Genomic DNA, 26,968 nt, shown 5'->3' with positions numbered 1-26,968 from the left:
ATAATTCATTGAAACTCTGCTGCATTTTACTTCTGTAAATCACTTTTAGATCAATAAAGTTTATAAAAATAAGTATGTTGTGCTGTTGTTTATATCTGTGACTACTAGAAATTTTACACTAGAAATTTCTGCAAATTTATTTCTGTGTTGTTTTCCTTTATTTTATTAATTATATCAAAACCACAGTTATTAAAATATATGAATAAATGCAAATAATTACAATATAGATGTAAAAACTTGTAAACAAGGATTTATTGGTTACTATGGGTTTCCATCGTCACCGGAAGTGTGTCTGTGCGCAGAAGCGGAAGTCACGCGGGTCGGAGCTGGTGGCTAACCTGCAGCTAACGTGAAGCTAACCCGGTGACCGGCGGGACTGAGCAGGAGGAGTCCGTCAAAGCGGCGGGTCGACGCGTGAACTGTGTAGAAACCGTCCGGTGCAGATTCAGTTCCACCTCCGACTGCGTTCGAGGGAAGTGAAGTTCCACTGGAGCCGGAAGCGGAGTCACGAAGCGGCGACTGAAAAGGTAACGTTAGCTAACGCGTGCGGCCGCCATTGTTTATGAGCGGGAGGCGATGGAGGCCTCCGACTAATTCCTGGATTTCACTTCTTATTTACTCTCGCACCTCAACATACATCCACCTGTTCTGTGTGGAAACATCTCCCTGCGTCGCTCCACGTGTTGCAGGGAGTCAGACACGTCTCCACGGTCCGGCCTGTTAACGTGAAGCGGACCCGAACACAACAAGGTGCTCGTGTGGATCCCGAGACGATAAATACACGTGATTCAATTAATACATTCAAACCAAACAGCTGTGTTTTTAATCAAAATGAAAATAAAGCCTCTTATTTGGTCATATTCCACCGGATCGAAGCGGGTCCGTGTTCAAACACATGAGCCATGTGGAGCAGCTGCACCTGCAGACACACAAACACAAACACACACACACACACACACTGAGGTAAGACCTGGAAGTAATAATCTGACTAATAAACCGGGTTGTTCACCAAATACATTTCAACATCCTTTGTTTGTAAACCAAGAGTAATACGATTCAATATCCGTTATTTTGATATAGCTACACGCACAATTTGTATTATACACATGATGAAAGAGCTCAGAAATAATATTTAAAATATAATCAAACTAAAGTCAGTCCCCTACAGATGTTCTTCCTTCCAGATCCATGAATTGTTTTCTGAGAAATCAACATGCTCACTGTTGAAAATACTCCTGGATCTGGATTGACTTCACATTTATTGGTTTCTCACACACATGTTATGGCATTCAGGTGACACTTGTCTCATAAAACACGTGTAGGTAATAAAAACCGTGTACTCGTGCAAATCAAAGGCTCTTTGAAGATATGTTTTAAGTAATAAGTCACTTATTCTGCATACGAGTATTATGAATCTGGGGTTTTATTGAGCCAGAGCCTGAAGTTAATATTTTCTCCCCTCCTCTCAACAGGTAAGGAGCGATGTCGCACCACTCCCGTAGTTCGTCTCGGACCGGGGACTGTAAAGTGTACGTGGGTGACCTGGGCAACGGTGCTGCCAAGGGGGAGCTGGAGCGAGCGTTCAGTTATTACGGCCCACTGAGAAGTGTCTGGGTGGCGAGGAACCCACCCGGGTTTGCCTTCGTGGAGTTTGAGGATCCCAGAGATGCAGAAGATGCTGTCAAAGGCATGGATGGAAAGTGAGTAGTATCTTACAATACTCCAATAAGTTTTTCTAAAACAAAGAAAATCGATAGACGCTGTGGTGTGTGTGTATGTGCTTAAATTGGCCGGATCGATTTCGTTTGGTCAAAATATCAATTTGCATGAATACTCCAAATGTTGCTCTCTTACTGATAGTTAAACAACCTTTTCCCCAGGCTTCTCTGTGGTTCCCGTGTTCGTGTGGAGTTGTCGACGGGCCTCTCCAGGAAGGGCCGTGGGCGCCCCAGCCGACGCCAGTTTGACCCCCAGGACCGGTGTTACCAGTGTGGGGACCGAGGTCATTACGCCTACGACTGCTACCGCTTCAGCAAGAGGGGCCGTCGCAGCAGGTGAAGAAATGCGGACGTTCTGCACGTGTTTGCTTCTTCGCTGCACATTAGAGGCTCATGAAGCTCAGTGTGTTTTGCGCTGAAAGTATTCAGGATGTGCCATTGGAGGAGAAGAGGACAAACGTGAATAAACCTTCTGTCTTTCCCTTCCAGGTCTCGCTCCCATTCCCGGTCTCGCTCCAGGTCCAGGTCCCGTGGACGTCGTTATCGCTCTAACACCCGCAGCCGTAGCCACAGCCGGTGAGTCAGGATCGAAACTCGGCCTCATAAAATATTAACAGGAGATGTTGATGCTCATAGGTTATTAAATAATGTGAAAGCAGCTCAGAGTCTGTAGTTAATAATGTATAAATGTTTGTTTAACACTTGCACGTGTTTTATTCCTAAATAATACATGTTGATAGTGGAATTTCGTCATGTTTATTCTGGTCGACCTTTGTGAGCCCAACGATAATCGTTTTTTTCTTTTTCAGGAGCCGCCGCAGATCTCCATCTTACACCAGACGCAGGAGCAGGTGAGGCTTGTTGATCTGCAGTTACATGTGGTTGTTCATCCAGTTTTTCTGCTGGAGGGTGGCACCGATCATTATTACTTCCCTTGGGGATCAATTAAAATACATGTGTGGCTGGTAATTTGTTCAGTCGGTTGTGGACGCCTCTAGTGTTGCCATAGTTTCAGTCACAGCTGTAATTATACTCCCGATGTTTCCTGTGTCGTTAGGTCTGGCTCTCCAGCCCGCAACAAGTCCAGGACTCCCGTGAGAAGGTAAACTATTTGTTTTTAAAACATAATTACAGAGTTGCCTCGTTGTCTCTTGGGTCCTGCTGATGGTGGTTGTACAGTGAGTCGTACAAAATAATCATCTCCTGCTTTATGGTGTTAACACTCAAATTATTGCTGCAGCTGTGTTGTGTCTTTTTAATTTGTTTACAAAAAGCAATAAGCGGTTTCTGTTTTCTGTAAATCAGTTTTCATTAGTGATTTATGCCTCGGGCTATGAATTTACATTCAGTTCTCATGTTTTTTTTTATATGCTTGTACATATTTGAGTATACTTATGTACAAGGAGCAGTGTCAATGTTGAGAAAAAAAAAAGTAAATTTATGCAAAGTCCTTCAGGTAAAATAGGGGAGAGACATGAAAAGAAACACAAAGCCAAGAAGACGACATAAGTCATGTAGTAAATAAATAAAAAACATAGTAAAATAAGATAAAACCACAATAACAAGGTCAAACAGTTTGAATTTGTCAACATAAATTGCCCAAACCGTGACAATATTGCCAATATTAAATGCTGTGAAGAAGAATTTAGATTCGGGATAACTTTCGTCAGGACGATGCTGAAAAAAAAGCAGTAAGACTGTACAAGCAGCTGTGCTCCCAGTGAAACTCCATGCACCACCACTATGGACTGTCACTTTAACGCTTCTCAACTGTGCAATATTCACTGTACTATATTCATTTGTAAAAAATCCTGTGCAATATACACGGTTATCTGCAATCCATTCACTGTACATATTCTGACACATAATATCTTTCTTTACACTGTGGATACCAGTTTAATTATCTTTTATATTCCTTCACCCAAGTACCGCATGCTACTTATGTGCAAATTTCCCCATTGAGGGACTAATGAAGGACTTCTTAAATTTAGATATATATGAAACAAAGGAAGAAAACTTTCTGTCGGCTTGTTTGACGGGCAGTTCAGCGACACAGTGAGATTTAGGAGGTTTGTCTGCATCTTGTTTTCTGTGACTTCTTAACCTTTAGAACATCTGCAGTCGTAGTTTAATCTTTCAAAAGTAATAAACTTAGATGCATGTAAACAAATAAAACAGTTTATTAAAGTATTTCAGTGTCACATTTAAACCTTCTCTTTTCCTCCAGTCGCTCCAGATCCCGCTCTCGGTCTGGCTCTGCGCCCAGAAGACGCTCTGTCTCTCGATCCCGCTCACGCTCTCTTCCAGCAAACCACAAGAAGAGCAGGTAAACGTCTGACTCACTGGAACAGAGTGTAGGCTGTCTAATAAATGTCTCGTGCTTGGTTTTTACTAAGACGTTAAGAAGTGTGTAACATCTCAGGCTTCAGTCAGGTTCAGATGATCATTTATAGATTTTTAGTTCAGATCACAACAGACTTTGATTCCAAGAGAGGGTCAGTTATGTTCTTCACAGTCGACAATGCCAGGTGCTCCATCATAGGCAGGGAGTCACTGTTAAATAGATCCTCCTTCCACCCGGGGAGCGCCATGCTGACACCCAACGACTGCCACGCGACAGTGAGACGGGCGACCTCCCAGACCTCTGCCAGACTACACGACCTCGCCGACACAGAGACGACCTGCATCTGCTTCTGCTGCTGTAAAGGAGTGGGAGGGTCAGAGCACAGGGAGCGGGGCCCTCTGAAGTAAAAATAGATGAAAGATTAGATGTCTCTCTTGTGCTCTTTTCCAACATTCAAATGCCCTGAACTTTCAGCACTGTTTAACCTCAGTGTGGCTCCTCATCTGTGCCACTCAACGTTAAAAAAGAGCACATGAGAGACGTGTCCGCTCAATCTGATCACTGGTCAGACTCATAGCTGCTAGAACCAGTGAGATGAACCTGTATTCTTAATCTCACCCACGTCAGATGTAGCTCAGAAGTAGCTCTATTCTAAATGAATCTAGACTGACAGAGCAAGCTAGAAAATAATTTCTTGGATTATACAATTGTTAAATAAGGATGGTCAGATTTTTAAATGTTCTTCTTTTTTCTTAAATTTTAATTCCCTATCTTGAATTTGGCTAGATCAAGAGATTTCTTTAGAATAATATCTGAGATCAGACAGTCACACCATTGGTGTGATTTAGGGTAAGAATCTTTGCAGCACAGTTTTGTTTATTTTTCATATTTTCTTTAAAGCGTGTGGTGGGACCTGAGCACTGCACTGACACCACAGCTGATCCCAGGCCCAGGGTCTGCCAGCTGGCGGTGTGTACGTCCTGCGGGAGGGTGACTAAGCGCTGACCTGAGATCAGCCTTCTTCTGCATCTGGTGTTAGACAGCGAGAAAGAGGTCGACCTACAGACCGAACCCTCCCCACAGTGAATGGGTGACCGTCTGTTCAACCGACGCACACGCTCAGACGAGATCAGCCCGCGCACACATACAGTTGTTCTACTTGAGCCAGCCAGCCTTCAGACGTACCAGAGGGCTGACCCACACAGATCAGACCTCGACCACTACCTTTTTTAATCCATTACCTACCTACCAGACCCCCTACCTACCTACCAGAGTTCTTCGGCCTCTGTCTTAGCTTCTGAGAGTGAGTGAGAGAGAGAGAGCTGACGAGAGATCAGTCTTCAAGAGCCTCCCAGCGCAGTGTCTCTACGAGTTGTAGTCATCCGTCCTTCAGTCCTATCATCCTTCGCTTCTGTGTTCTTGTTGTTTCTGCCACTGTCTCCAAAGGTAACCAAAAATTAAACCCCCCTGACAAGCTCATGTTGATGATGAAAGAAAATGCACAGGTCTCATGTTGTCTGGGAAAACTGGTGATAATAAAGCTAAAGTTGAGCCTTTTATGTAAGTTTTTACTATTGCTATAGAGCCACGGTTAGCATTAACAGCTGTTTGCCAGAAGAAATCTTACAGGTTTGGCATTCAACTTAATTTCTTAATTGTCTCAAACCTGTTGTTTTGTTTTTGCTTCTATCACTACTTTATTTAACGCCAAACCTTTTCTGTAACCGGGAACGCATGGTGGAGTAGAACACACGTTCTGGACAGCGCCACTTCTTCATCCGCACGTTTGACTTGAGGGCAGATCAGACGCCACAGGGAAGAGATGGGAGGGGGCAGCGGCAAGCTGGTTAGCATGCTAACTTACATAGGAGCAATAAAGTGAAAGAAATGGAAGCAAAACAAGAGATGACATTGCTGTAACTTTCCATTACTGGAGACAGCAAGTTAAAGGAATGAAGTTTGATGATGAACTTAAGCTGCTGATGCTAACACTAACATATCAGTAGTAAAAACTTACAAATAGACCCTTTTACAAGCATGCACGGTGGAAAGATGTGTGTCTGCATGTGAGAGTGAATGGATGAGTGAGTGGGAGAGAGGAAGGAGTTTTATGGGCTGATATTTCTGAGGAGGCTGTCAGATATGTTTATCTTATGTCACAACATAGTTACCATTTTAAGCTTTTTTTCCCTTTCATAATAATAGTATAAAACTAATGCTACCTTTTCAAATCTGTAGTCATCCTGAGATCCTACAGAGTAGTTTCCATGAGTCCTTGAGGCCCCTCCCTTTCTGTGTTTATAGAAGTGCAAGGATTAACACTTAACGCTTTTCTTAGGGCAGAAATTATGTCAACAATTTGTTCCAGTTACAAGTCGGGTGTCAAGGATGTGCAATTTACTGTAAAATGTTTGATTCCCCCCAATGTTCGAGTACATATTTACCTTTTAACCCTGTAGTTACTTTCTCAGACACAGAAAATTATTATTATTATTAACAGATACAAATAATCCAGTTTGGTTTATTTGGGACCTTGAGTTCAAAGGACAGTTTACAAATGTCAGCGCCCATCCAGTCTTTCACAGCAGGTGTATTAAATGTGGGATATATTTTTTTTATCTGATCATCCTTCCATCCTCCCCTGTGGCGAGCTAACTCTGCTCCGTTTCTGTTTCAGTCGTTCCCGTTCAGGAAGTCCAAACCGAAGCCCTGCGGCAGCAGATGCCTGAGCGATGAAGACTATTAGACACACACACATGCACACACACACTCAAACACTCTGCATTTGCAGCCCTACAGCAGCTGTTTTTCTTTTGTACTTGTATGTCTGGTCTCTGTTGTTGAAATTGAATTTTCTCCCCAGGGCTGCAGCTTCTGTGCAGGCTCAGATTGTTATAGCTGTAGTCAGTGCAGTAGGCGGAAATCTGATTGTTTTAAATGTTTTGCTGCTGTTATAGGTCGTCTCTCTTCTCAGAAGATTTAGGACGTTAAGGTAACAGAGAGTTGCAGCTGACTTTTAGCAGTGGTTCGACAGTTCACAGTAAACTGCAGTTGAAGAAAAGCCCAGGTTTTGAGGGTGAGGACATAGTACTGAAAAACTGCTTTTATTCTTGAAACGTAAGTTTATTTTCCCCCTTTGAAATGCAAAGATAGTTTTTTGTATTTCACTCATTATGAATTTTGAGTTTAAATGCTGTGTAGTGTTTCCTCATATAATGGCATGAACGGAAACTCCCTGGCCTGCATGCCTTTAAATATGTGACGTCACATTCCTACTGCTTGTCGTGTCTGTGATGCACTGCCCTTTTTACAAACCGATCAGCTTCCCTCCGTGCAGAGAAATATTTTTTTCACCCCCCAGTGTGTGGATTCCTCATTTGTTCCTGTGACTTTTTGATTTTAAAGTACGTATGAACAGCGCTGAAGTTTGATTTGACCGTTTGACTCTGTTCCTGGCTTCTACAGTGAGACAGTGGCAGTTTTATTTTTGAATAAACCTCTTCAACAAAAACCTCAGTCTCTACTGTGCTTTTATTTCTCACTCAAGTTTTGTACATCTTAATAAATCAAAATCCAAATGCTGTTTTCCTTATGTTTTTGATGATGTTACCTGTAGGGTTTGACAGATATATAGTGAAATGTAACAGTTGCCAAACGGAAGGATCAATAATGAAAGTCATAATATAATATATATTAATACAATATAATAATCAATGTATTATAATATATAGTCCCACTGAATCAGGTTATTTAAACACATTTACCTTCCTCTTGCCTCCATACTCGTCCTCCTATTGGCCAGAATTCAAGTCCCATTTTGATTGACAGCTGTCTTGCGCCTATAAAGGCACGCGATGGCGTCACAGGGGGCGTGGAAAGCCGAGCTCCGTTTTTCTTGACTTTTCCGTCCATTTCAGTTTCTCGTCACTGGCTCCATCCTCTTAACCAGGACAACATGGCGACCGCGGCGAGCCGCTACTACACCGAAGACGGCAGGGCCACCAAGCGACAGAAGACCGACGGCATGGCCACGGTGAGTGGGGCTCAGCGGGAGCCGCCGCGGGCTTTAGCTCGACTCGCTCCGGGTTGATTCATTCAGCGCGTCGGTGGGGAAAAAGTGTCGCGACGCGTCACGGGCCGCTAAACCGACGTGAAGCTTTAAAACTCGTCTTTAGAACGAACTTTGTAGATTTAATGTTGTGTTTTAAAACATGTGAGTGGATGAGGAGGGAACCGACGCCGTGCGGCCGGTACCGGAGCTCCGGAGGGCGGTTTCCCGTCAGGGCCTCAGCCCCGCTTTGTTCTTCCACCGGTAACGTTAGCAGCGTGTTAGCCGCTAGCCGCTAGCTGCGGTCCCCGAGCGGACGGGCTTCAGACCGACCAGCCTCCACCAGCTGCCGGTTCAGGGTCGGCACGTCGAGCCCGGGTTCACACACATGGCTGGAAACTGCGAAACTTGTTTTTATTTAGGAGAAACGCGTTTTTAAAAAGGTGAAGTGCCACCGCGGTGATTAGCTGCCCCTTCCCCCAGCTGCGTCCTCTAACCCGGGCTTCTTCAGCGCAGAGGACCGTGTTCACACGATCTGTTGATTCAGCCAATAATCCAGATTATATTCTAATAGAATAATTTATTAGAATGAACCTTTAACCAGGAAATGGGAGTTGGCTAAATCCCACGTCCACATTAGGGCTGGACCTTAGCGCTGATATTTAATAAACAATAAAGAAAAGAATATAGTATTTTAATGATGATGGCTTAACTAATGTTTAGTTAAGCCATCATCATTAAAATATCCACCTACACTACATTTGTATACATACAACACACATTTGTATACATACAACACACATAAACAGACTCAATAGCATTTTAACAATCGAAGAAACCTCCCTTAACAGTATTTCAAATATTTCCACCTATAATAATATCTAATGTACATTTACAGTTTTATTGCAGTGGGCCTTTTAATTACAGGAGGAAACTTCCCATTTTCTTTAGATCCACTTTTAAAAGAATGAAGCTTCGCTCCAAACCACATAGAGAAGTTATTAACCCTCAATGTGCCTGAGGTCTGTGGATGAAGCTGGTTGTTCCCCTGAAACTGGAGCGGTTCACCCTTTACTTCCTTTGTGTCTTATATCTTATTAAAATGTCTTTATTTGGAAGGTTTTTATGACAGTGAGAGTTATTTACTTCACCATTCACAGAAGTATGAGTCTGGGCCAGCTACTTGCTTTTAAACTCACATTTACTCTATTGTTCATATTTCCATAAAGTAGAAGGCCATGCAGTGTGAACTGACTCGTTTACAGCCGACACAAGAGTACAAACGCATGTTAACTGAGAAGAAGGTGCAAATGCAATGGCTGCTGTTTGTTTTAAATCTTAATATTACTACTGAATATGTTTTAAATACACCGCAGCACATATTAGAAGACCGATGACCAGGATCCTCTTGTGTCACACATTTTGGACGAGTCCAGTTAATGTTAACGTTGAACATGTTTTCTTTCACACAGGGATATGAAGATCCCCATAAGACCCTTCCATCTGTGGTGGTGCACGTCCGGGGGCTGGTCGACGGCGTTACGGAAGCCGACCTCGTGGAGGCGTTGCAAGAATTTGGAGCTATCAGGTAGCTAAAGAAATTAAAGACATGAAATTTAGAATCAAATGTTGTGGACTAGGTGAGTTCACAGCTTTGAGCTTTTCATTCAAACCCCTTCATTGCTTGTAGCTATGTAGTGGTGATGCCCAAGAAGCGTCAGGCACTGGTGGAGTACGAGGACATGAATGGATCGTCCACAGCCGTAACCTACGCAGCAGACAACCAGGTTTACATCGCAGGACACCCAGCCTTTATCAACTACTCCACCAGCCAGAAGATCTCCAGGCCGGGAGACTCTGACGACTCCCGAAGTGTGAACAATGTTCTTCTGCTCACCATCATGAACCCAATCTACCCCATCACCACGGTAAATGCCAAGATTTCAGCTGCTGCGTTTCTTCAGACGTCCGGTTTAATTTCCGAGAGCATGTTAGATTACCTCCTCACGGCGGCAGTTAAATGTCAGGAATGTCTGGTTAATCAGACCCGGTTGGTTGTTATCCACTGTGATGCATTTGCTGACGTAGTTTTGGCTTGCCTACTTCTCACCTGCACCTTGACTTTCATTCCAATCTGTGGCGTGTTGTGACATGGGAAAACAATTGTCAAGTTGTGCTTAAAATAACATTGTTAAATAATACTCCACATGTGACAAACGTGTGTTGGGTAACTATCGATCTTTGTCTTCAGTCAGCTTTGTTCTCTGTACTGCGTTGTATGTGCAGTGTATGTAGTTTTATTAACTTGATACCTTTTCACAGGACGTTCTCTACACCATCTGCAACAACTGTGGGCCCGTCCAGAGAATCGTCATCTTCCGCAAGAACGGTGTCCAGGCAATGGTTGAATATCCTTTTTCCGTTTTCGTGGGTTCTGTCTGACACGAGAGCCGTACTCAGCAATGACGATGTATTAATAACTGGTTTCCCAACATCAAATGAACAGCCTGGTGTTCGTGCTCATATGTAATACCTGTTCCCACGTGTGAACAGAAACACGTTGGGCTACATTTCAAAACCCATAGACATATTGCCTACAGTAATGTCAAAGTGATTTAACTGAAAGGAGGCCAGCCCTTTTATTTGCCTGTGCTGTAACAGTCTGTACTAGAACAAAAAAACATGCTTGTTGGCAAGTAAAGAACCAGAGAAAGAAAGTTAACAGTCTAAATATTCTAGGATTAAAGACAAGATGGCAGCATGCAGGTATTTTTAATTGTGTCTTCTGTTAATCTGCATTATCATCAGGATATTATGGTTAGTTCCTGTTTTATCCTTAACTCAGTTATCTACATTCGACTCTGTGCAAAGTGCCCAAAGAGCCAAGGCATCACTCAACGGTGCCGACATCTACTCCGGCTGCTGCACGCTGAAGATCGAGTACGCTAAGGTAGGACTGCAACACGCGACACCGCCGCTGTTCATAAAAAAAGATGTGTGTGTAGTGAGCGAATTCTTCCAGAGTACTGATCCGATACCAGTGTTAACAACTTCTATACTGTATTTACAGCTACATGCTACTAACCCTTTGTATAGTGGTGACTGCTAGTGTTGTTTGTCGTGGTTCAGGTTCAACCCTTAAAAAAAACAATGCATAAAGAGTAATATGTTTAATTATCTAGTTTGACAGTCAGAACTGCAGTTTTATCAGGTGAAACTAATTCACTTTGAAGCGGTGGTAGCTGATCAGTACATGGATGGGTTAGGGTTAGGGCCATTGCCTGACCCAGCAGTATTGGAGGCAATTCTGATGCTTGGATAGGAACATCTCTAGTATAAGTGATTCTGAGACTCTCATATTCCTTCATAACTGTCGTGCTTGATGTAAATCTTCCTCAGCCCACCCGCCTGAATGTGTTCAAGAATGACCAGGACACCTGGGACTACACAAACCCCAACCTCGGAGGCCCAGGTAAAACCTCTTAACACCCAAACGCACACGTTTACCGACGCCCGGCACTTTTCATAGTTGAGAGGCCTGATACTGTAGAGCACCCTTACTGTCCCTGTGGAGTGTTTCAATACGTGGGCTACTGGGAAGATGGAGGCAACACCCTTTTCTTATAATGCTTCTAAATAGATGAATTGGTCCATTGCACTAATACATGGTATGATCAGAAGAACACATGTGGCATTATAACTGAAGTGTTGCTTTTCGCCTGTAATACTAACACACTAGGGCGGGGGTTCAACAAGTATGTGGGGAAATTGTTGTGAATAATGTTCAGTTCAGACATTTCATGACAATCCAACAGTAAAACCTGTAGAAATTCGATGTGAAGTGTGGAACAACAACTCTGGTGTATGTTGTGAAAGGCAGGAACACATCTACAGGCGGAGACGTCACATTCTTTGCGAACATATTTTTGTTGGCATGCAGTTATTCACTGTACAGAAGAACATACAGTACGGTGTCTGTTACCGTGACGCTCTAAAGAAGAGTATAAGGTTTCCATTCTAGTTCACTGTGATATGTAGTTGTTCTGGTTTATTTCATGGAAAGAGTCTGTTTCCCCTGCTTCAAGACCTGAGCTGGAAACTAGAAAACAAGTGAGTCCCGGAAGGAGGCAGGATGATTTCAGATTAACCAGAATCCTGCACCTTTGTCATCCACTGGTGTTGTCCATGTTCAAGACTTCTTTTTGAACTATTCTGGTTTGCATTAGCTGCTGAAACTTCATCCTTTTCCCCCTGAAGTTTGTCTCAGTGCAATAATTAAGAGACTGTTACTCAGTTTGAAGTTTGGAGTGAATACCTCCAAAGTCCCCTTATGAAAGCCGACTCACTGGATACAGATTATTTTTGGGATCTGCACCAAATCAAACGCTCAATAATATTATTCCCCTAAACATATCAGATTTTTTTAATTCATCAAGATTCATAAATTATTGTCAGATAAATTAAAATGTAGAAAATGTCATATCTCACAATGTTCAAGTGTTAAAAAAATCTTTGCTCTGTTCCCTGGATCCAAATCCTCCTGTAGTCTTTTTGGTAATCTTGCAAACTAACGGACAGATGAACCAACACAAAGCTGACAGGTGAAAATGGCAGGTGGTGTTTTTTTGCCCGTGTGTTGTTCTTGCCTTTCACACCACACCACTCAGTCTGCTGGGTTTCCACTGGGGTGAGAAGTGAATTAACTATTAAACAGATTTTTAACATGCAACATGTTTTTCAGCTTTGATTTTAGAATTAGAGGAAACAAGTTTTCTGGTAGACGCAACTGATCTTGGTCTTTTCCACTGTCGTCTTCACTTCTAACAACAAATTCTCCCATTTGGTCGTATTTCTAACTTTGATCCCTGACAAAGGACGAGTTTGTCTAACTTGTGTCAGTTTTGTTGTGCGATTTGTGTGAAGTGGGGACAGAGGAGTTGACCAGCATCAGTAGAACCGCTGCATCTGCCACATCATGTAACTTATCTCCTGATAAATCTGTGGTCTCACACCTCGGTCAGTTAAAAACACATTCACAGGACAGGACGTGTGCTCAAAGGGTGAGGGAGAGTACATGCTGACAACATCACCACTCAGCAACCACCATCTCCAGACTCCACTTCTACAGTGAGGACACAACCACTATCACACAGACGTCCAAATATCCCCTGAGACACAAGGGGCTCCGCTGCGAGACACCATCCACTCAACATGATGATGTAGGACTGATAAAACCACTCATTCCTCATCTCCGCATTCCAGCACCAGAGCCACGAAGACAACGCACACTTCTCGAGGGCAGGGAGTTTTGGGCACTGAGCTACACTTGGTCCCTCCCCCCTCGCTCCCCCAACCCTCCTTCCTCTCGTACACACTGAAGCAGGCCAAAGCTTGCATCTACAAACCCCGCCACCGTCGACACCAAACGGAGACTGACACCAGCGAAGACACAGCATCCACCCAAACAGAAGTAGTGACAGACATCTCTCAGTACCACAGACGATGCATACTGATACTGACCCGTCAACCGACATTTTAAAAGCCCCGGCCCTCCTGTACGGTTACCGGCCGCGATGCTCGTCACTGTTGTCGACATGAAAACAAAACACTTGAGCAACACACTCTGATACTTGCTGATGTCGCACCGACTGATCCAATAGATGACTCACATCTCCGAACCAAGCTCAACACAAGACAACTGATGAAGACAAGACACTGCTGACAACACCATCCAGCACACTCAGAGCCCAGTCAGGCCCATTTTGGGTTTTACCTCCTTATGTGTGTCCTCCCACATGGAATTCAGATTTTATCTCTTGTTCTTTATCTTCATCTTCTCATCTTTTCCTCTGTTTTTTTTTTTTTTTTTTGTCACTACATTGCATCCCTGTGTAGCTATCCCTTTTTTGAGTGCAGCTTTCTTTCTGAATATTCAAAGTCTCTAGAACCTGTGTAACACCTTCCATGTGATGCAGGTTTGGCAAATTGCGGCTAAGAGGAGCCGGCTTCCTTCAACTGAAATGTGCTCTATGGCAGCCTCAAGGCCTCCCAGTGGGCGGTAGGCGGACTATTCCAAAATGGAACTAAAAGGATGGACACGGCAGCCAAGCGGCCAACCACCCCGCCGGCAGGCGTTTCATCTTGATAAAACCAGGAATCGATCCTGTGGTGGACAGTTGTTATCCCCCAAAAGAGGAAATGGATAAGAGTATGGGATGAAATGAGTTGAGTGGAGAGTGGTGGAACTACTGCTGCAAATGTCCTCCTCCCACTGTTTGTAAGCATGCAGTAAGTAAATCGAGCCCCTCCTCAGGGAACATTTCTGCACAGCACCACATCACCCCCCCCCCCCAAAGCCCAGCACCCAACATCGCCACACAAGACTGACATCTTTCTCCTGATACAGGTGTAATCTTTCTCTTTGGAAGAGGGTGATGGTTGTGGTTCTGTCCGAGGCTGCATTTCTAACGTCACTGTTTCTTTCCTCTGTCCCGTCGCGTTTACAACCATCAGGAATCTCATCTACGTGTGTGGTTCCTTGGACTAATGTGATTATTTATTGGGAATCAAATCATGTTTTTTAATCAGAGGAATCTTCACACTGATTCTTGTAGGATGTGCTTGATCCATGACCAACCCTATTTATTAGAAGCCAGCAGAGCTTTACACCCTCCAGCCTCAGTGGCTGCTTGTGTTTAAAACTTACAAGCTGCTTCTGATCAGAATCTGCTTTCAGACGGTTTCAGCGTGGTTGGTCACCTGCAGAGGTACCAAGCCATCCACACTTCATAGTTAACCTTGGTCCACATTAATCCTGAAATACTTCTCACACAGCAACCGACAGTCATGAGTGGTTTTACTGAACTCTACATTTAACTGGGCTAATTTCACATTTGCCCCAGAAAAACCAATGTACGTTTGATGAACCTGGCTCTGATTGTGTATGATTATTTTGTACCTGTACAGATGGTGATGCAGATGGCAATGGGAGCAGTACAGGTGTGTGTGAGCCGACAAACTTTTGTTCTTAAATTAAGCTATTTGTGATATGACTTAGTTTGATCTCCTCACTTCCCAGATCATTGGTATCATCCTCATCTTTGTGCCACTTTAACTGCTAAAGCTTCAGTAGATTAGTGGATTAGAGGGTTTTGTGCTTTAGGGTCATTTCCTTTTGATCCTTATATCAATCTTTCCATTTCTCACATACCCTTTCCATTTACTAGTTCTAAACAGACCAAGATAAATACCTATGATGACCTCAGCTACTTTGGTTTGACTGAAGTCTAATGTGGAGGGGGGTATTCTTCCTCTCTGGTAGAACTCTAAAGCAAGAAGAATGGATCTTTGAATCCATGTGACAGTTCCATGTTGTACTTTTTAAAACCGGCCCTGACAGTTATGTGCAATCTGAGGCGGGTCGTCTTTAGTTCACAGCGATACATATTTGAAATGCTCAGGCATGCGTGGAAGAGATTTCTGTCAGACTTGTTTCCAGTCTCCTTTTGTTGTGTTCATCTGTCTCTGTTTTTCTCCTCTGCTACTGTTGTCGTCTTGTTCTTGTAGAGGATGTTGTCGCCAACCCAAACAAGCGCCAGAGACAACCTGCTCTGCTGGGAGACCACCCTCCTGATTATGGTGAGACCTGGGGAACAAGAAACCCCATTGAGGCGCGCCCACCCGTTGAAACCGCTTTGCACATGAAAGTTTAGTCGGCCGGCTTTTGTCAAATAATGTGAAACCAAAACTAACCAGATCAAATGGAAACAATTGAACAAACACTTGAAGCTTCAGAGTTTCAGGTGTGAAATTGACCGAAAGGGACCAAATCTATTTCTTCAGCCAGTGACGATGTTTTAAAGTGAGAAGAAGTTGAGTCTTGGCGTCGCCTCATCAGTACTTTTTCCTCTTCTCTCCCCGGCTGCCTCGTTCTACAGCAGGTTACCATGGCTATGATGAGAGCTACGGCTCCCCTCCCTATGAGGGCCGACGTATGGGTCCACCAATGAGAGGGCGCGGAGGAAGAAGCTATGGGCCCGGATACGGACCTCCTCCTCCTCCGCCTGGCGAGTACGGTGCCCATGCTGATTCTCCCGTGGTCATGGTGTATGGATTGGAACCCGTCAAGATGAATGCAGACCGTGTCTTCAATATCTTCTGTCTCTATGGCAACGTGGAGAGGGTCAGTATTGCAATGGGTCTATGTCCCCTGTGTCCCAAAGGAAATTTAACTTTAAGCAACAGCTTTGTCAGGCAAACATCCATGTGAAATCACAGCGCTATAAAAATGTTGATAAGCAAGATATTTGAGAAATATGCACATTTTGCAAAAATAAACACAAAAAATCGAACTACAAACACGGGTTGTTGCCGTGGCACCGCTGGGTCAACAGCACCATGGTGACAGGTGTGTTTATGAGCCCTGAAGACAACACAGTGTGTAAACATGGGGAATGTTGGCATGTCTGCCTGGGAGTCATGTTTTCAGCAGAGCTGGACTCCCTTTGTAAACAAGGGGAGGGACACAAAAACATAACGGCACACAGACCAGCTCCCAACACAAAGAACATGGAAGCTCAGATCCCAACACAGACACACAAAGAGTGTAACTATTTTCTCTGCTCAGTTTTTACTCACCAGTATCTTTTCATAAGAATAATTGATCAGCTGCTGTTTCAATGTTTAGAACCACATGTGTATAAATCCTTTAAACCGTTTGTGCTGTGAGCTGCAGCTGACGTGGTCCGTAGACTAGTCATCGGTTTCATCTTGTGTCTGTATCTCACACATATAATAACAGACATCAACAGATGCAGAGCTAATGTGACATTAAGACTAAACACCGGGACTCAAACCGTGTGACTTTCTAACCAAAGTCACTTCATGTGATGTGGGTGTGGCTTTGCTGCAGTTTGGAATAAGGTCTCTGGAAGCCATGGGAAGAGATCTACTGCACAAAACTTACCAACCCTGTTGTCTGACATCATCCATAGGTGAAATTCATGAAGAGCAAGCCTGGGGCAGCCATGGTGGAAATGGGAGACTGCTATGCCGTAGATCGAGCCATCACTCATCTCAACAACAACTTCCTGTTTGGACAAAAGCTGAATGTGTGGTGAGTTTGATTCCCTCAGTTGTGTTCACGTTTCCTCAGATACAACTAATTTGTGAGGCATCACAACAATCGGCACTCCAGGTTTCCCTCATCTGTTCATGAATACATTTTTAACAGTTTTGATATCCATCCTTGCAGTGTGTCCAAGCAGCAGGCCATCGTCCCCGGTCAGTGCTACGAGCTGGACGACGGTTCGAGCAGTTTCAAGGACTTCCACGGCTCCAGGAACAACCGGTTCACTTCGCCTGAACAGGCTGCAAAAAACCGCATCCAGCACCCGAGCAACGTGCTGCACTTCTTCAACGCACAGCCGGACGTCACGCCTGAGGTTTTCTCTCAGGTCTGTAGAAAATGTGTTTCTATCGTGCACACACCCATTTTTATCCTGTGCCAACTCAGTTCAAATTAAATCATCACCAACAATTAAAAGGAAACAAGCGAAAAAGACCTTTGACTAACATTTGTGTTGTGTTGTAAATTATATCTGAAGTGAAGTTTTACAGTTTCTAATAACACATGTTCTCTTTATAGATTTGTGACGAGATCGGTGTCAAGGTTCCCATCAATGTCAAAATGTTCACAGGAAAAAGTAAGTTACCATTCCCCTCATTTAAATGTACATTTTTAATCCACTGAACATATACAATATTAATAAATGTGACTGCTGTTGACATGTTTTATATTAAAGTACAGTATCTATACTTTAGAATTTTAGTTTTTAGAGAAATTAAACAAGACAAACATTTAAACCAGGAAAACGATTCATGCAATGGCTGCGGCCTCATCACTCTGGATCCAGATGTTTCTTCATTTGCAGTTTGTGTTTTAAGTGTCACCCCTCGACCCACCAGGTGGCGCTGCTCCCAGTGACCGCAGCGCTTCAGGCCTACTAGAGTGGGAGTCCATCAACGACGCCATGGAGGCTCTGGCCTTGATGAACCATTTCCAGATGAAAAACGCAAGTATGTATAAAAACGCTTTTACCTAAAAAAAAAAACATTCATCTAACTGAGTTGAACAAAAACAGGGCTGAGTTAAAAACAGTCCGATCACAGATGTTGGACTATAAGTTGAAAGTAGAGTCTCATTAATTCTGTCTTTACAACAAACATGGTAATAACGTAGCTCTTAAGAAAGAAGCTAAAGCAGCGACTTTAACATGTCGTCTGTGATGCTATTAAATCTGTTGCGACACGGGGGCGGGGAATTCTTTTATTTATAATTTCTTCCTCGTGTCGTGTGGTCGATTCACTATAACTATTGGCAACGCTGCCCCCGTGATTTCTGGTGGTACTGCTCCATTTGTCAGTATCTGTAAGTTCTCATAAGAGTTAAATATGTGAGAAAACAGCAGGAGCATGTCCACAGGGAAGTGAGCAGGACTGATGATGATGATGATGAACATGTGACTGATTCCTCTTGTGCCTCATGTTTATTGTTTCCTGATTCTCCGTCTCTTTTCTCTCGCCCACTCTCTCCAGCTGGTCCGTACCCTTACACCCTCAAACTGTGCTTCTCCACCGTTCAGCACGCCAACTGAACCTTTTAGCCGGGAAGCCGAAGATTGGTCCGCCATTCCCATGTTCACTTGTACTTAGACATGACTGCTTGCAACAACAGACCTGGGAAAATAGATTTTCAAAAACTCTGAAAATACTGTGAAACGTTTTTCTTTCACAATGACGTTAATCCCTGAAGTACAAATTCCTTATATTTGGTATTAAGCAGATGTAACAAGTGCTAACACTTAAAGTTTTTGATATTTATGCCCCAGATGTGGTTAATAGAGTATCAGTACCTGTGTGTCTATTAAGTTGTCCTTTTTACTTTTTGTATTATGCTTATACAGTAGCCTGGGAGGAAGTGTATGTGACGGACATGGTTTTACGCTCAGGTGGCGCCGTGGCAGAGGGCAACGTGGTTTTTGTAAGAGCTGTCTTTTGAAACTTTTATTATGGCTCACGTTTCATTTTCTTTTTGTGTTATTTTAATTGCTGCCGATTCAGTTCTGCAAGAATTTTGTTCTAAGAAAATAAAAAAATTCAATATAAAAGCGTTTATTGTGATGTTATTCAGAATTTACTGTTTATTTCTGTTCTGTCGGTGTCTTTGACTCGAGACTGGTCAAATTAACCCTTTTTCTGTTTTTCGAACAAACCTTATTTAATCCAGTGAAAAAGTAACAAGTTTTTTTTTGTTCACATTAATTAACTGTTTTCTGGGTTCGTTGTCTTTGGTCGTTTGTCAAGACCTTGTCTGGATGTGTGTTCTCCTCCACACTGGTCGTCAGGGTTTCCATCTGAACTTTCAGAGATGCAGATATTAACATGCTAATAATGATCATATAACTACAAACAGACCAACATGGAGCTGAAACAGGTCGTCTACACAATGGGGCGGAGTCTTTTATTCACCTTCTATTCGTATATCTAGAGAGGAAAGTGGCCACGGAGAAGAAACAACAAACCCCTAAAACACACAAAGTGCAAAATCATTAAAGTAGAAAATGAAGCCGAGAGAACGCTGTTTGGGTTTAGTTGCATTTTGGGTGTTTTTTGCAGGATGGGTTTGGTTTAGAGTCACTTAATGTCCAGATGAATATATATACACTACCGTTCAAAAGTTTGGGGTCACTTAGAAATTTCCTTATTTTTCAAAGAAAAGCACTGTTTTTTTCAATGAAGATAACATTAAATTAATCAGAAATACACTCTATACATTGTTAATGTGGTAAATGACTATTCTAGGTGGAAACGTCTGGTTTTTAATGAAATATCTACATAGGTGTATCGAGGCCCATTTCCAGCAACTATCACTCCAGTGTTCTAATGGTACATTGTGTTTGCTAATCGCCTTAGAAGACTAATGGATGATTAGAAAACCCTTGAAAACCCTTGTGCAATTATGTTAGCAGAGCTGAAAACTGTTTTGCTGGTGAGAGAAGCTATAGAACTGGCCTTCCTTTGAGCTAGTTGAGTATCTGGAGCATCACATTTGTGGGTTCGATTATACTCTCAAAATGGCCAGAAAAAGAGAACTTTCATGTGAAACTCGCCAGTCTATTCTGTTCTTGTTCTTAGAAATGAAGGCTATTCCATGCGAGAAATTGCGAAGAAACTGAAAATTTCCTACAACGGTGTGTACTACTCCCTTCAGAGAACAGCACAAACGGGCTCTAACCAGAGTAGAAGAGAAGTGGGAGGCCCGGTGCACAACTCAGCAAGAAGACAAGTATATTAGAGTCTCTAGTTTGAGAAATAGACGCCTCACAGGTCCTCAACTGGCAGCTTCTTTAAATGGTACCATAGCGCCCAGTGTCAACGTCTACAGTGAAGAGGCGACTCCGGGATGCTGGCCTTCTAGGCAGAGTGGCAAAGGCAAAGAAAAAGCCATATCTGAGACTGGCCAATAAAAAGAAAAGATTGATATGGGCAAAAGAACACAGACATTGGACAGAGGAAGATTGGAAAAAGTGTTATGGACAGACGAATCAAAGTTTGAGGTGTTTGGATCACACAGAAGAACATTAGTGAGACGCAGAACAGGTGAAAAGATGCTGGAAGAGTGCCTGACACCATCTGTCAAGCATGGTGGAGGTAATGTGATGGTCTGGGGCTGCTTTGGTGCTGGGAAAGTGGGAGATTTGTACAAGGTAAAAGGATTTTAAATAAGGAAGGCTATCACTCCATTTTGCAACGCCATGCCATACCCTGTGGACAGCGCTTGATTGGAGCCAATTTCCTCCTACAACAGGACAATGACCCAAAGCACACCTCCAAATTATGCAAGAACTATTTGGAAGAAGCAGGCAGCTGGTATGCTGTCTGTAATGGAGTACCAGCGCAGTCACCAGATCTCAACCCCATTGAGCTGCTGTGGGAGCAGCTTGACCGTATGGTACGCAAGAAGTGCCCATCAAGCCAATCCAACTTGTGGGAGGTGCTTCAGGAGGCGGGGTGACATTTCTACAGATTACCTCAACACATTAACAGCTAGAATGCCAAAGGTCTGCAATGCTGTAATTGCTGCAAATGGAGCATTCTTTGACGAAAGCAAAGTTTGAAGAACAAAATTAATATTTAATATTAATATTTCTAACCTTGTCAATGTCTTGACTATATTTTCTATTCATTTTGCAACTCATTTGATAAATAAAAGTGTGAGTTTTCATGGAAAACACGAAATTGTCTGGGTGACCCCAAACTTTTGAACGGTAGTGTATATAAATATATATATATATCACATGTACCTACACCATACCTGTATTTAGATGAATTGTTTTCTTTTTGTAGAGCTGATCCTTGTTGCAGTGATTTGTTGAGTTGGGACGTTGAACAGTTTTTCCCACCTGTGTTTCTGTAGTTTGAGACATCACGTGGTTCAGGGGTTTTCTCTGCTCATCTACCTTGTTTTCCTTTGACTTTCCAGTTTGAGCCTTATCGGCCACTGTATCCAGCTGTAAAGGAGGCTAAAGCTAAGCTAGCTGTAGGGTCACTTGTCATTGAAGTGTGTTGTGTGTCACAACCCGCGGTGAACCTTCACACAGCGGTTGTGTGTTTCTGCTTCGGCTCGAACCAGTGAACTTTATCCCCAAAGACTTTAGATTAGTTAGCTAGCAGTTAGCGTCAGTTAGCTTGGGGCTAACGTTAGCTAACCGGATCAATCATTAAACTCAGGATTCTACAACCAGCGAACCTGCGATGTTCTCCCTCCGGTCCGCGGTCAGACAATGTGAGTGTCACAGGCTGGTGTGGTTCTGTTGTGTGTTCCTGTTGTGTGTTGTTAGCTGTTCTCTGTTTTTAGCCGTTGTGTGTTGTTAGCTGTTTGTTGTGTTATTCTCTTGTTCATGAAGTGGACAGATGTGAACCCTACAGATGTTCCTTTAGCTCCGTGTCGCTTCCTGACCTGAACACAGGATCTGAGTGTCTCAGGGTGAAAGGTCACTGAGTGTCTCTGAGTGAAAGGTCACTGAGTGAAAGGTCACTGAGTGTCTCTTCACTGAGACACGAGTTCAAGTCTGTTTGTTCTGTGGAAGTTAGCACAACCAGAGAGGTTAGCTTAGCTTAGCTTAGCATTAAGAGCCAGTGGGAACAAGAGACGTGTCAATACAGTCAGAGAGCTCAATATAAATGATTAATTATCTTTAACATGTTGTTAATGTTATTCATTAACTGACCAGTTGTTAAACCAGTGCAAATCAGTTTCCATGAGCCTGAGGTGCTGGAGGACCAACAAACCCAGTGAGTTCAAACACTCCCCTGATGACACCACTCTTCCATTGAGTCTTCAACATAGACACCAGTCCTCCGACATGTCTGACTGGTTTCATCCAGACTCACGAGTTATTCACTGAAGTTAGAAAAACGTCATATCTCTCAATGGTAAAGAAAGTGGAGTGAATTCTCTCCTGATCGAGACTTTCCCCAAACTCCATGAAGACGTCTCAAGTAGTTTCTCTGTCATCCTGCTCACTAACATGATTAATAATAAGATTTAATAACAAGAATACAACTGCAGACTAATATAAAATGTCGTTGGAGGTAATTGGAGAAGTTTTGGCTCAACATGTAGAAACAGTTGATGACTTATTAAAAATGTTGAGAGCTGCAACGATTACTCAGTTGAGCTATTGGTCAACATCAAAGGAACAAATGATAGTTTGTCATTTTCAAATTAGTTGTTTATTTCCAGCTTCGACGTTTGATGCTTTTATTTTTAACTGATAAACTAATTTTTGATCTGATAAAACTAGACATTTAAAGTTTTCCTCTGTCGTTTGTGGGATATCGAAAATAGCAAATGTTTCACAATGTTCTGGCATTTTGTAAACAAAGTATTCCAACAAATAATCCACAGTGAAAATAATTGTAGCAACATTCTTGTATAAAGTCATAATTAATCATCAAATCCATCATAATCCATAAGCTAGGGTCAGAGTTGTGGTATTTTCTAGAGATGCGTCTCTTAGACATCATCTATTTTCTGTTCTGCTACAAAGTGAAGTTTTTCTTCTCACTGTCAGATTTCATGTCCACAGAAGAATCCTGTCTCCTGCTGCTGTTTTCAGTTTTCTTCATTATCAACTCGTTTCTGATCCTTCTGTGTGTTTCCCTCAGACCGAGGTCTGTGGCTTCCCAGTCAGTCGGTGGTCCGAGCCATGTCGTCTTCTGGCGGTCCCACCTCTCCGTTCACCACGCTCGCCATCAGTCACCCTGCGAAGTCCGTCACACACGTGGAGCTGCATCGTCCTGACAAACTCAACGCCATGAACTCAGCCTTCTGGAGGCAGGACTCTTTTCTATTGAGATGTTATCATTGGTCACAACGTTCAAAACAAATGTGGAATTATAATGAAACTAGTGACCAATGTTTGGATGGATATCCATGTTTAATTATATTTAGAATTAGTAACGTGTAAGAATTTACCTTAAACTATTTAAATGTATTTTTACTGCACAAGTAAGCAACACTGTAGTTTTTCTTTGTTTACATTCTCATTGTGCAAATACATTTGTCCCATTTATACTTAAGAGTTGACATCGGAACAATAAACTAATAATGTGATTATCAAAATAATTATATATATATAAAGAGAGCTAATTGATAAGTGACTGGGAGGTGACAGCAGAATCACAGAAGTGTTGTCAGTCATTTTTAATTGCTGCATATTGTTAAAGGCAACTACTTTACAAGTGATTGAAAATTAACTTTAACAGACACTTATGATGTTGAATAATTTAAGAGCGGCTGTGTTGAACCAGGAAGCAGATTTCCTTCTTACTGCACTTCTCATCATTCTGTCCTGAAAATGAAAAACCCTTCTGGTGTTTGAGGTTTTCAGCTGACGGAGCGTTTCTTGTTCTCTTCTCTGGCAGTGAGATGGTGGATTGTTTCAATGATCTCGCCGCAGACCCGGACTGCAGAGTGGTGGTTGTCTCTGGAGCAGGGAGGCTCTTCACAGCAGGTGGGGATCCGACCCTTTTCTCCCATTCAGAATTGTGCTGTTTTCAGAGAGTTGTGTTTATTGATGGGCTGCGGCCTTGTTGTCCAGGTATCGATCTGATGGACATGGCCGGCGACGTCCTCCAGCCTCAGGGCGACGACACGGCCAGAATCTCCTGGAACCTCAGAAAAAAGATCGCCAAGTATCAAGAGACGTTCTCCGTCATAGAGAAGGTGAGAAGACCTGGAGACGGGTTCTGTTCCTCACAGCGAGGAACCACGAGACCGGTTTATCATTTCAAACACAGTGAAGGAAGAACGCACAACATTCAGTTTACTGTCAACAACACAAGTAGATTGTTTCAGTAAATATCTGAAATTATTTAATGGATTTAGCTCTGATTATAAGATCAGACCAGTCACACGTTTGTCATGTATTTGAACAATATTGAAACTATTTGGTTGTTAATGTGTTTTCCTGTGAAATCATTCATGGTTGTTTTCTTCTCAGTGTCCAAAGCCTGTTGTAGTGGCCGTGCACGGAGCCTGTATTGGAGGAGGTGAGACGCGTCGAGCTCAGATTCTACGTTTAAGTGTTTTATTTTGTTTAGAATCACACATCACAAGGTTTCCTCACAGTCATCAGAGTTCATCAGGTTTCACACGTGAACGTGTTCAGACTACGAACAGTGTAGTTCAGGTTCTTCCTGACGAGGATGTGCATGAAAATCAGATGAGAAATTCCTGTTAATCTCACATTCTGTCTCCGTTGGTCTTTTAACACTAAATCTTGTCCTCTCTGTTTCTCCAGAGTAAGTTTGCCTCAGTTCTTTTTGTTACTTTCTTGTATATTTTGCCATGTTTATTTATTAGTAATTACAGATTATATGAAAGGATTTGATTATGAATCAGAGAAAGTGAGTTCACTGTGGACACTGCTCTGCTGCAGGTGTGGACCTGATCACAGCCTGCGACATCCGCCTGTGTACCCAGGACGCCTGGTTCCAGGTGAAGGTAAGAACCTGTCAGTCAATTCTCTTTATTCCAGATGATTAAGACAAAAGTAAACTGAGCCAGTGAAAGAAAGAGACGAGTAAATCTAATCGTTTGTCAATCTCAGTGCAAAACAAAAAGTATTTGATTGAAAACTTTCATAGTTTAAATATAGGAAAATAAAAAATAGATAAATCATAAACTGAAGAGAACTTTCTTTCATTTTATAAAGCATGAGTAGACTACTCCCTGTATTAAAGGACACGTGTGATATTTGGGGATGATGAGACCACGATGTAACGTGTCCAGTTTTGTGTTTGACAGGAAGTAGATATTGGACTTGCAGCAGACGTTGGGACTCTGCAGAGACTTCCTAAAGTCATCGGCAGCCGCAGGTAAACAGAGTTTTCTAATAACATGTAGGAAAACACGTGATGTGCCAAGCGTGTAGAAGCAACAGAATTACCAGTTACAAGTTAGTCTCAGTACTAAGTCACAAAAACATCATATACTCACTTTTTTTACTTGTATGTAAAATGTACGAGATTACTGTTGTATTCTATGTACTAAGACACTTTCTCAAAAAGTCATGGTATGATAGTAAACCCCTCCCTGGTCTGTGTCCAGCCTCGTGAACGACTTGGCTCTGACGGCGAGGAGGATGTACGCAGATGAGGCTAAGAGCAGCGGACTGGTCAGGTGAACATCCTCATGAACCATCTACACAATATACTCACACCTTTTGGTCAATGTTGTTTAACTACATTTAGGACTAAAATGGGGATGAAGCCGATTACAGGAACATAATCTGGGCACATCACCATGACAACCTGGTTCTACAGATCATTGTCTCAGGGGCGGAGTCGAACCTGATCGAGCTTAACAAAGTGTATTTCCTGTGTCTCGCTGCAGATTTACTCAGAAATATTTATATTAAAGGAAAGATTTTCAACTACAAATCAAAACTTTATGATTTCACCTATTTTGAAGCAACATGTTGGACATTTTAAAATCCACCACACGTTTTCTGTGCAGCCGAGTGTTTGCAGATAAGGAGGCCATGATCACCGGGGCGGTGGAGATGGCCGGGGAGATCGCCGGTCGCAGTCCTGTCGCTGTGCAAGGCACCAAAATCAACCTCATCTACTCCAGAGACCACAGCGTGGCAGAGGGACTGGACTACATGGTAACGTCACCACGTCCTTCAAGAAAAACAAGGTCAGGTCCGCATCATCCTGCCTCAGTCACTGATCTCTTCTCTTCCCCTCAGGCCACGTGGAACATGAGCATGCTTCAGACCGAGGATGTGATCAAATCAGCTCAGGCCTCCATGGAGAAGAAAAGCCCCAAGACCCAGACGTTCTCCAAACTCTGAAGCCTCATGAGAAGCTGCTGTCGTGGCCTTAATGAAAAACAACAAGCTCATAACAACAAATCTAAAAAACTAACAAGGAATCTGAGGAGAGGAGGAAGAGACATTCAGAGATGGAGGCTTGAACCAGTGAGATGATGGAGTTCATCCCAAAGATCTGCATCGATGTTTGTATGGAAAAGCATCTGAAAACAGGATGTTACACTCGGCATCTAAACTAAGACATTATCATCCTTCATGTGTGGATGAAGAGTCTAACATTCAGGTGGAAGTGAGTGACAGGCGTCAGTGCAGCTCACTCACCTGCTTCAACTGACTCACTTTGTTAACATTTAAAAAACAGTAACATCCAGTTTTGTTCCTCTGTAAATGACCTCATGAATGTTTTCTTATTAAAAAGAGACTCATCTGAAAGTTGCCTGAGATTTAAAAACCT

At 42.8% G+C, this 26,968-nt stretch overlaps 3 protein-coding genes across 6 annotated transcripts; all 3 read left to right on the top strand.

Moving 5' to 3' along the window:
* The first annotated feature begins 289 nt into the window (after window positions 1–289).
* srsf7a (serine and arginine rich splicing factor 7a) lies at window positions 290–7,573 on the top strand. 3 transcript variants are annotated; one of them, XR_004695186.2, is made up of 9 exons: window positions 290–527; window positions 1,473–1,700; window positions 1,881–2,054; window positions 2,208–2,294; window positions 2,528–2,569; window positions 2,776–2,820; window positions 3,946–4,044; window positions 4,963–5,365; window positions 6,740–7,573. XR_004695186.2 is itself a non-coding variant. In XM_035154530.2 (8 exons), exons 2-8 carry the CDS (start codon window positions 1,483–1,485, stop codon window positions 6,789–6,791), a joined length of 717 nt encoding a protein of 238 aa, XP_035010421.1. In that variant the 5' UTR covers window positions 291–527; window positions 1,473–1,482; the 3' UTR covers window positions 6,792–7,573. The 3 variants fall into 3 exon arrangements, 1 of the variants encoding a protein (XP_035010421.1); XR_004695185.2 differs by having other exon boundaries at window positions 4,963–5,508; XM_035154530.2 differs by lacking the exon at window positions 4,963–5,365 and having other exon boundaries at window positions 291–527.
* A 360-nt stretch (window positions 7,574–7,933) lies between these two features.
* LOC118106186 (heterogeneous nuclear ribonucleoprotein L) lies at window positions 7,934–19,278 on the top strand. Of its 2 annotated transcripts, none has more exons than XM_035154527.1 (14): window positions 7,934–8,095; window positions 9,583–9,698; window positions 9,801–10,038; window positions 10,433–10,518; window positions 10,964–11,060; window positions 11,510–11,582; window positions 15,077–15,109; window positions 15,677–15,748; window positions 16,048–16,292; window positions 17,104–17,225; window positions 17,364–17,565; window positions 17,757–17,814; window positions 18,056–18,187; window positions 18,707–19,278. In XM_035154527.1, exons 1-14 carry the CDS (start codon window positions 8,018–8,020, stop codon window positions 18,763–18,765), a joined length of 1,611 nt encoding a protein of 536 aa, XP_035010418.1. In that variant the 5' UTR covers window positions 7,934–8,017; the 3' UTR covers window positions 18,766–19,278. The 2 variants fall into 2 exon arrangements, with proteins under 2 accessions (XP_035010418.1, XP_035010419.1); XM_035154528.1 differs by having other exon boundaries at window positions 7,935–8,095; window positions 18,077–18,187.
* A 2,358-nt stretch (window positions 19,279–21,636) lies between these two features.
* ech1 (enoyl CoA hydratase 1, peroxisomal) lies at window positions 21,637–26,946 on the top strand. The gene is made up of 10 exons (XM_035154529.2): window positions 21,637–21,956; window positions 23,342–23,510; window positions 24,101–24,189; window positions 24,277–24,401; window positions 24,679–24,727; window positions 25,117–25,181; window positions 25,485–25,555; window positions 25,788–25,859; window positions 26,196–26,346; window positions 26,431–26,946. The coding sequence occupies exons 1-10, from the start codon at window positions 21,926–21,928 to the stop codon at window positions 26,533–26,535; spliced, it is 927 nt and encodes a 308-aa protein (XP_035010420.1). The 5' UTR covers window positions 21,637–21,925; the 3' UTR covers window positions 26,536–26,946.
* The last annotated feature ends 22 nt before the right edge of the window (window positions 26,947–26,968 follow it).

The sequence above is a fragment of the Hippoglossus stenolepis genome, chromosome 4, assembly GCF_022539355.2.
Source record: "Hippoglossus stenolepis isolate QCI-W04-F060 chromosome 4, HSTE1.2, whole genome shotgun sequence".
Taxonomy (NCBI): Eukaryota; Metazoa; Chordata; class Actinopteri; order Pleuronectiformes; family Pleuronectidae; genus Hippoglossus; species Hippoglossus stenolepis.
Note: the sequence above shows the minus strand (reverse complement) of the source record. Positions and strands in the feature narration are given on the sequence as shown.

Coding starts and splice junctions, on each gene's coding strand:
- srsf7a (XM_035154530.2), top strand. CDS start 1,483: ATGTCGCACCACTCCCGTAGTTCGTCTCGGACCGGGGACTGTAAAGTG. Junction 2,295..2,527: donor CGCAGCCGTAGCCACAGCCG/GTGAGTCAGGAT, acceptor TTTCTTTTTCAG/GAGCCGCCGCAGATCTCCAT. Junction 2,821..3,945: donor TCCAGGACTCCCGTGAGAAG/GTAAACTATTTG, acceptor CTTTTCCTCCAG/TCGCTCCAGATCCCGCTCTC.
- LOC118106186 (XM_035154527.1), top strand. CDS start 8,018: ATGGCGACCGCGGCGAGCCGCTACTACACCGAAGACGGCAGGGCCACC. Junction 9,699..9,800: donor CAAGAATTTGGAGCTATCAG/GTAGCTAAAGAA, acceptor CATTGCTTGTAG/CTATGTAGTGGTGATGCCCA. Junction 11,583..15,076: donor CCCCAACCTCGGAGGCCCAG/GTAAAACCTCTT, acceptor GTACCTGTACAG/ATGGTGATGCAGATGGCAAT.
- ech1 (XM_035154529.2), top strand. CDS start 21,926: ATGTTCTCCCTCCGGTCCGCGGTCAGACAAT. Junction 24,190..24,276: donor AGGGAGGCTCTTCACAGCAG/GTGGGGATCCGA, acceptor CTTGTTGTCCAG/GTATCGATCTGATGGACATG. Junction 24,402..24,678: donor CGTTCTCCGTCATAGAGAAG/GTGAGAAGACCT, acceptor TTTTCTTCTCAG/TGTCCAAAGCCTGTTGTAGT.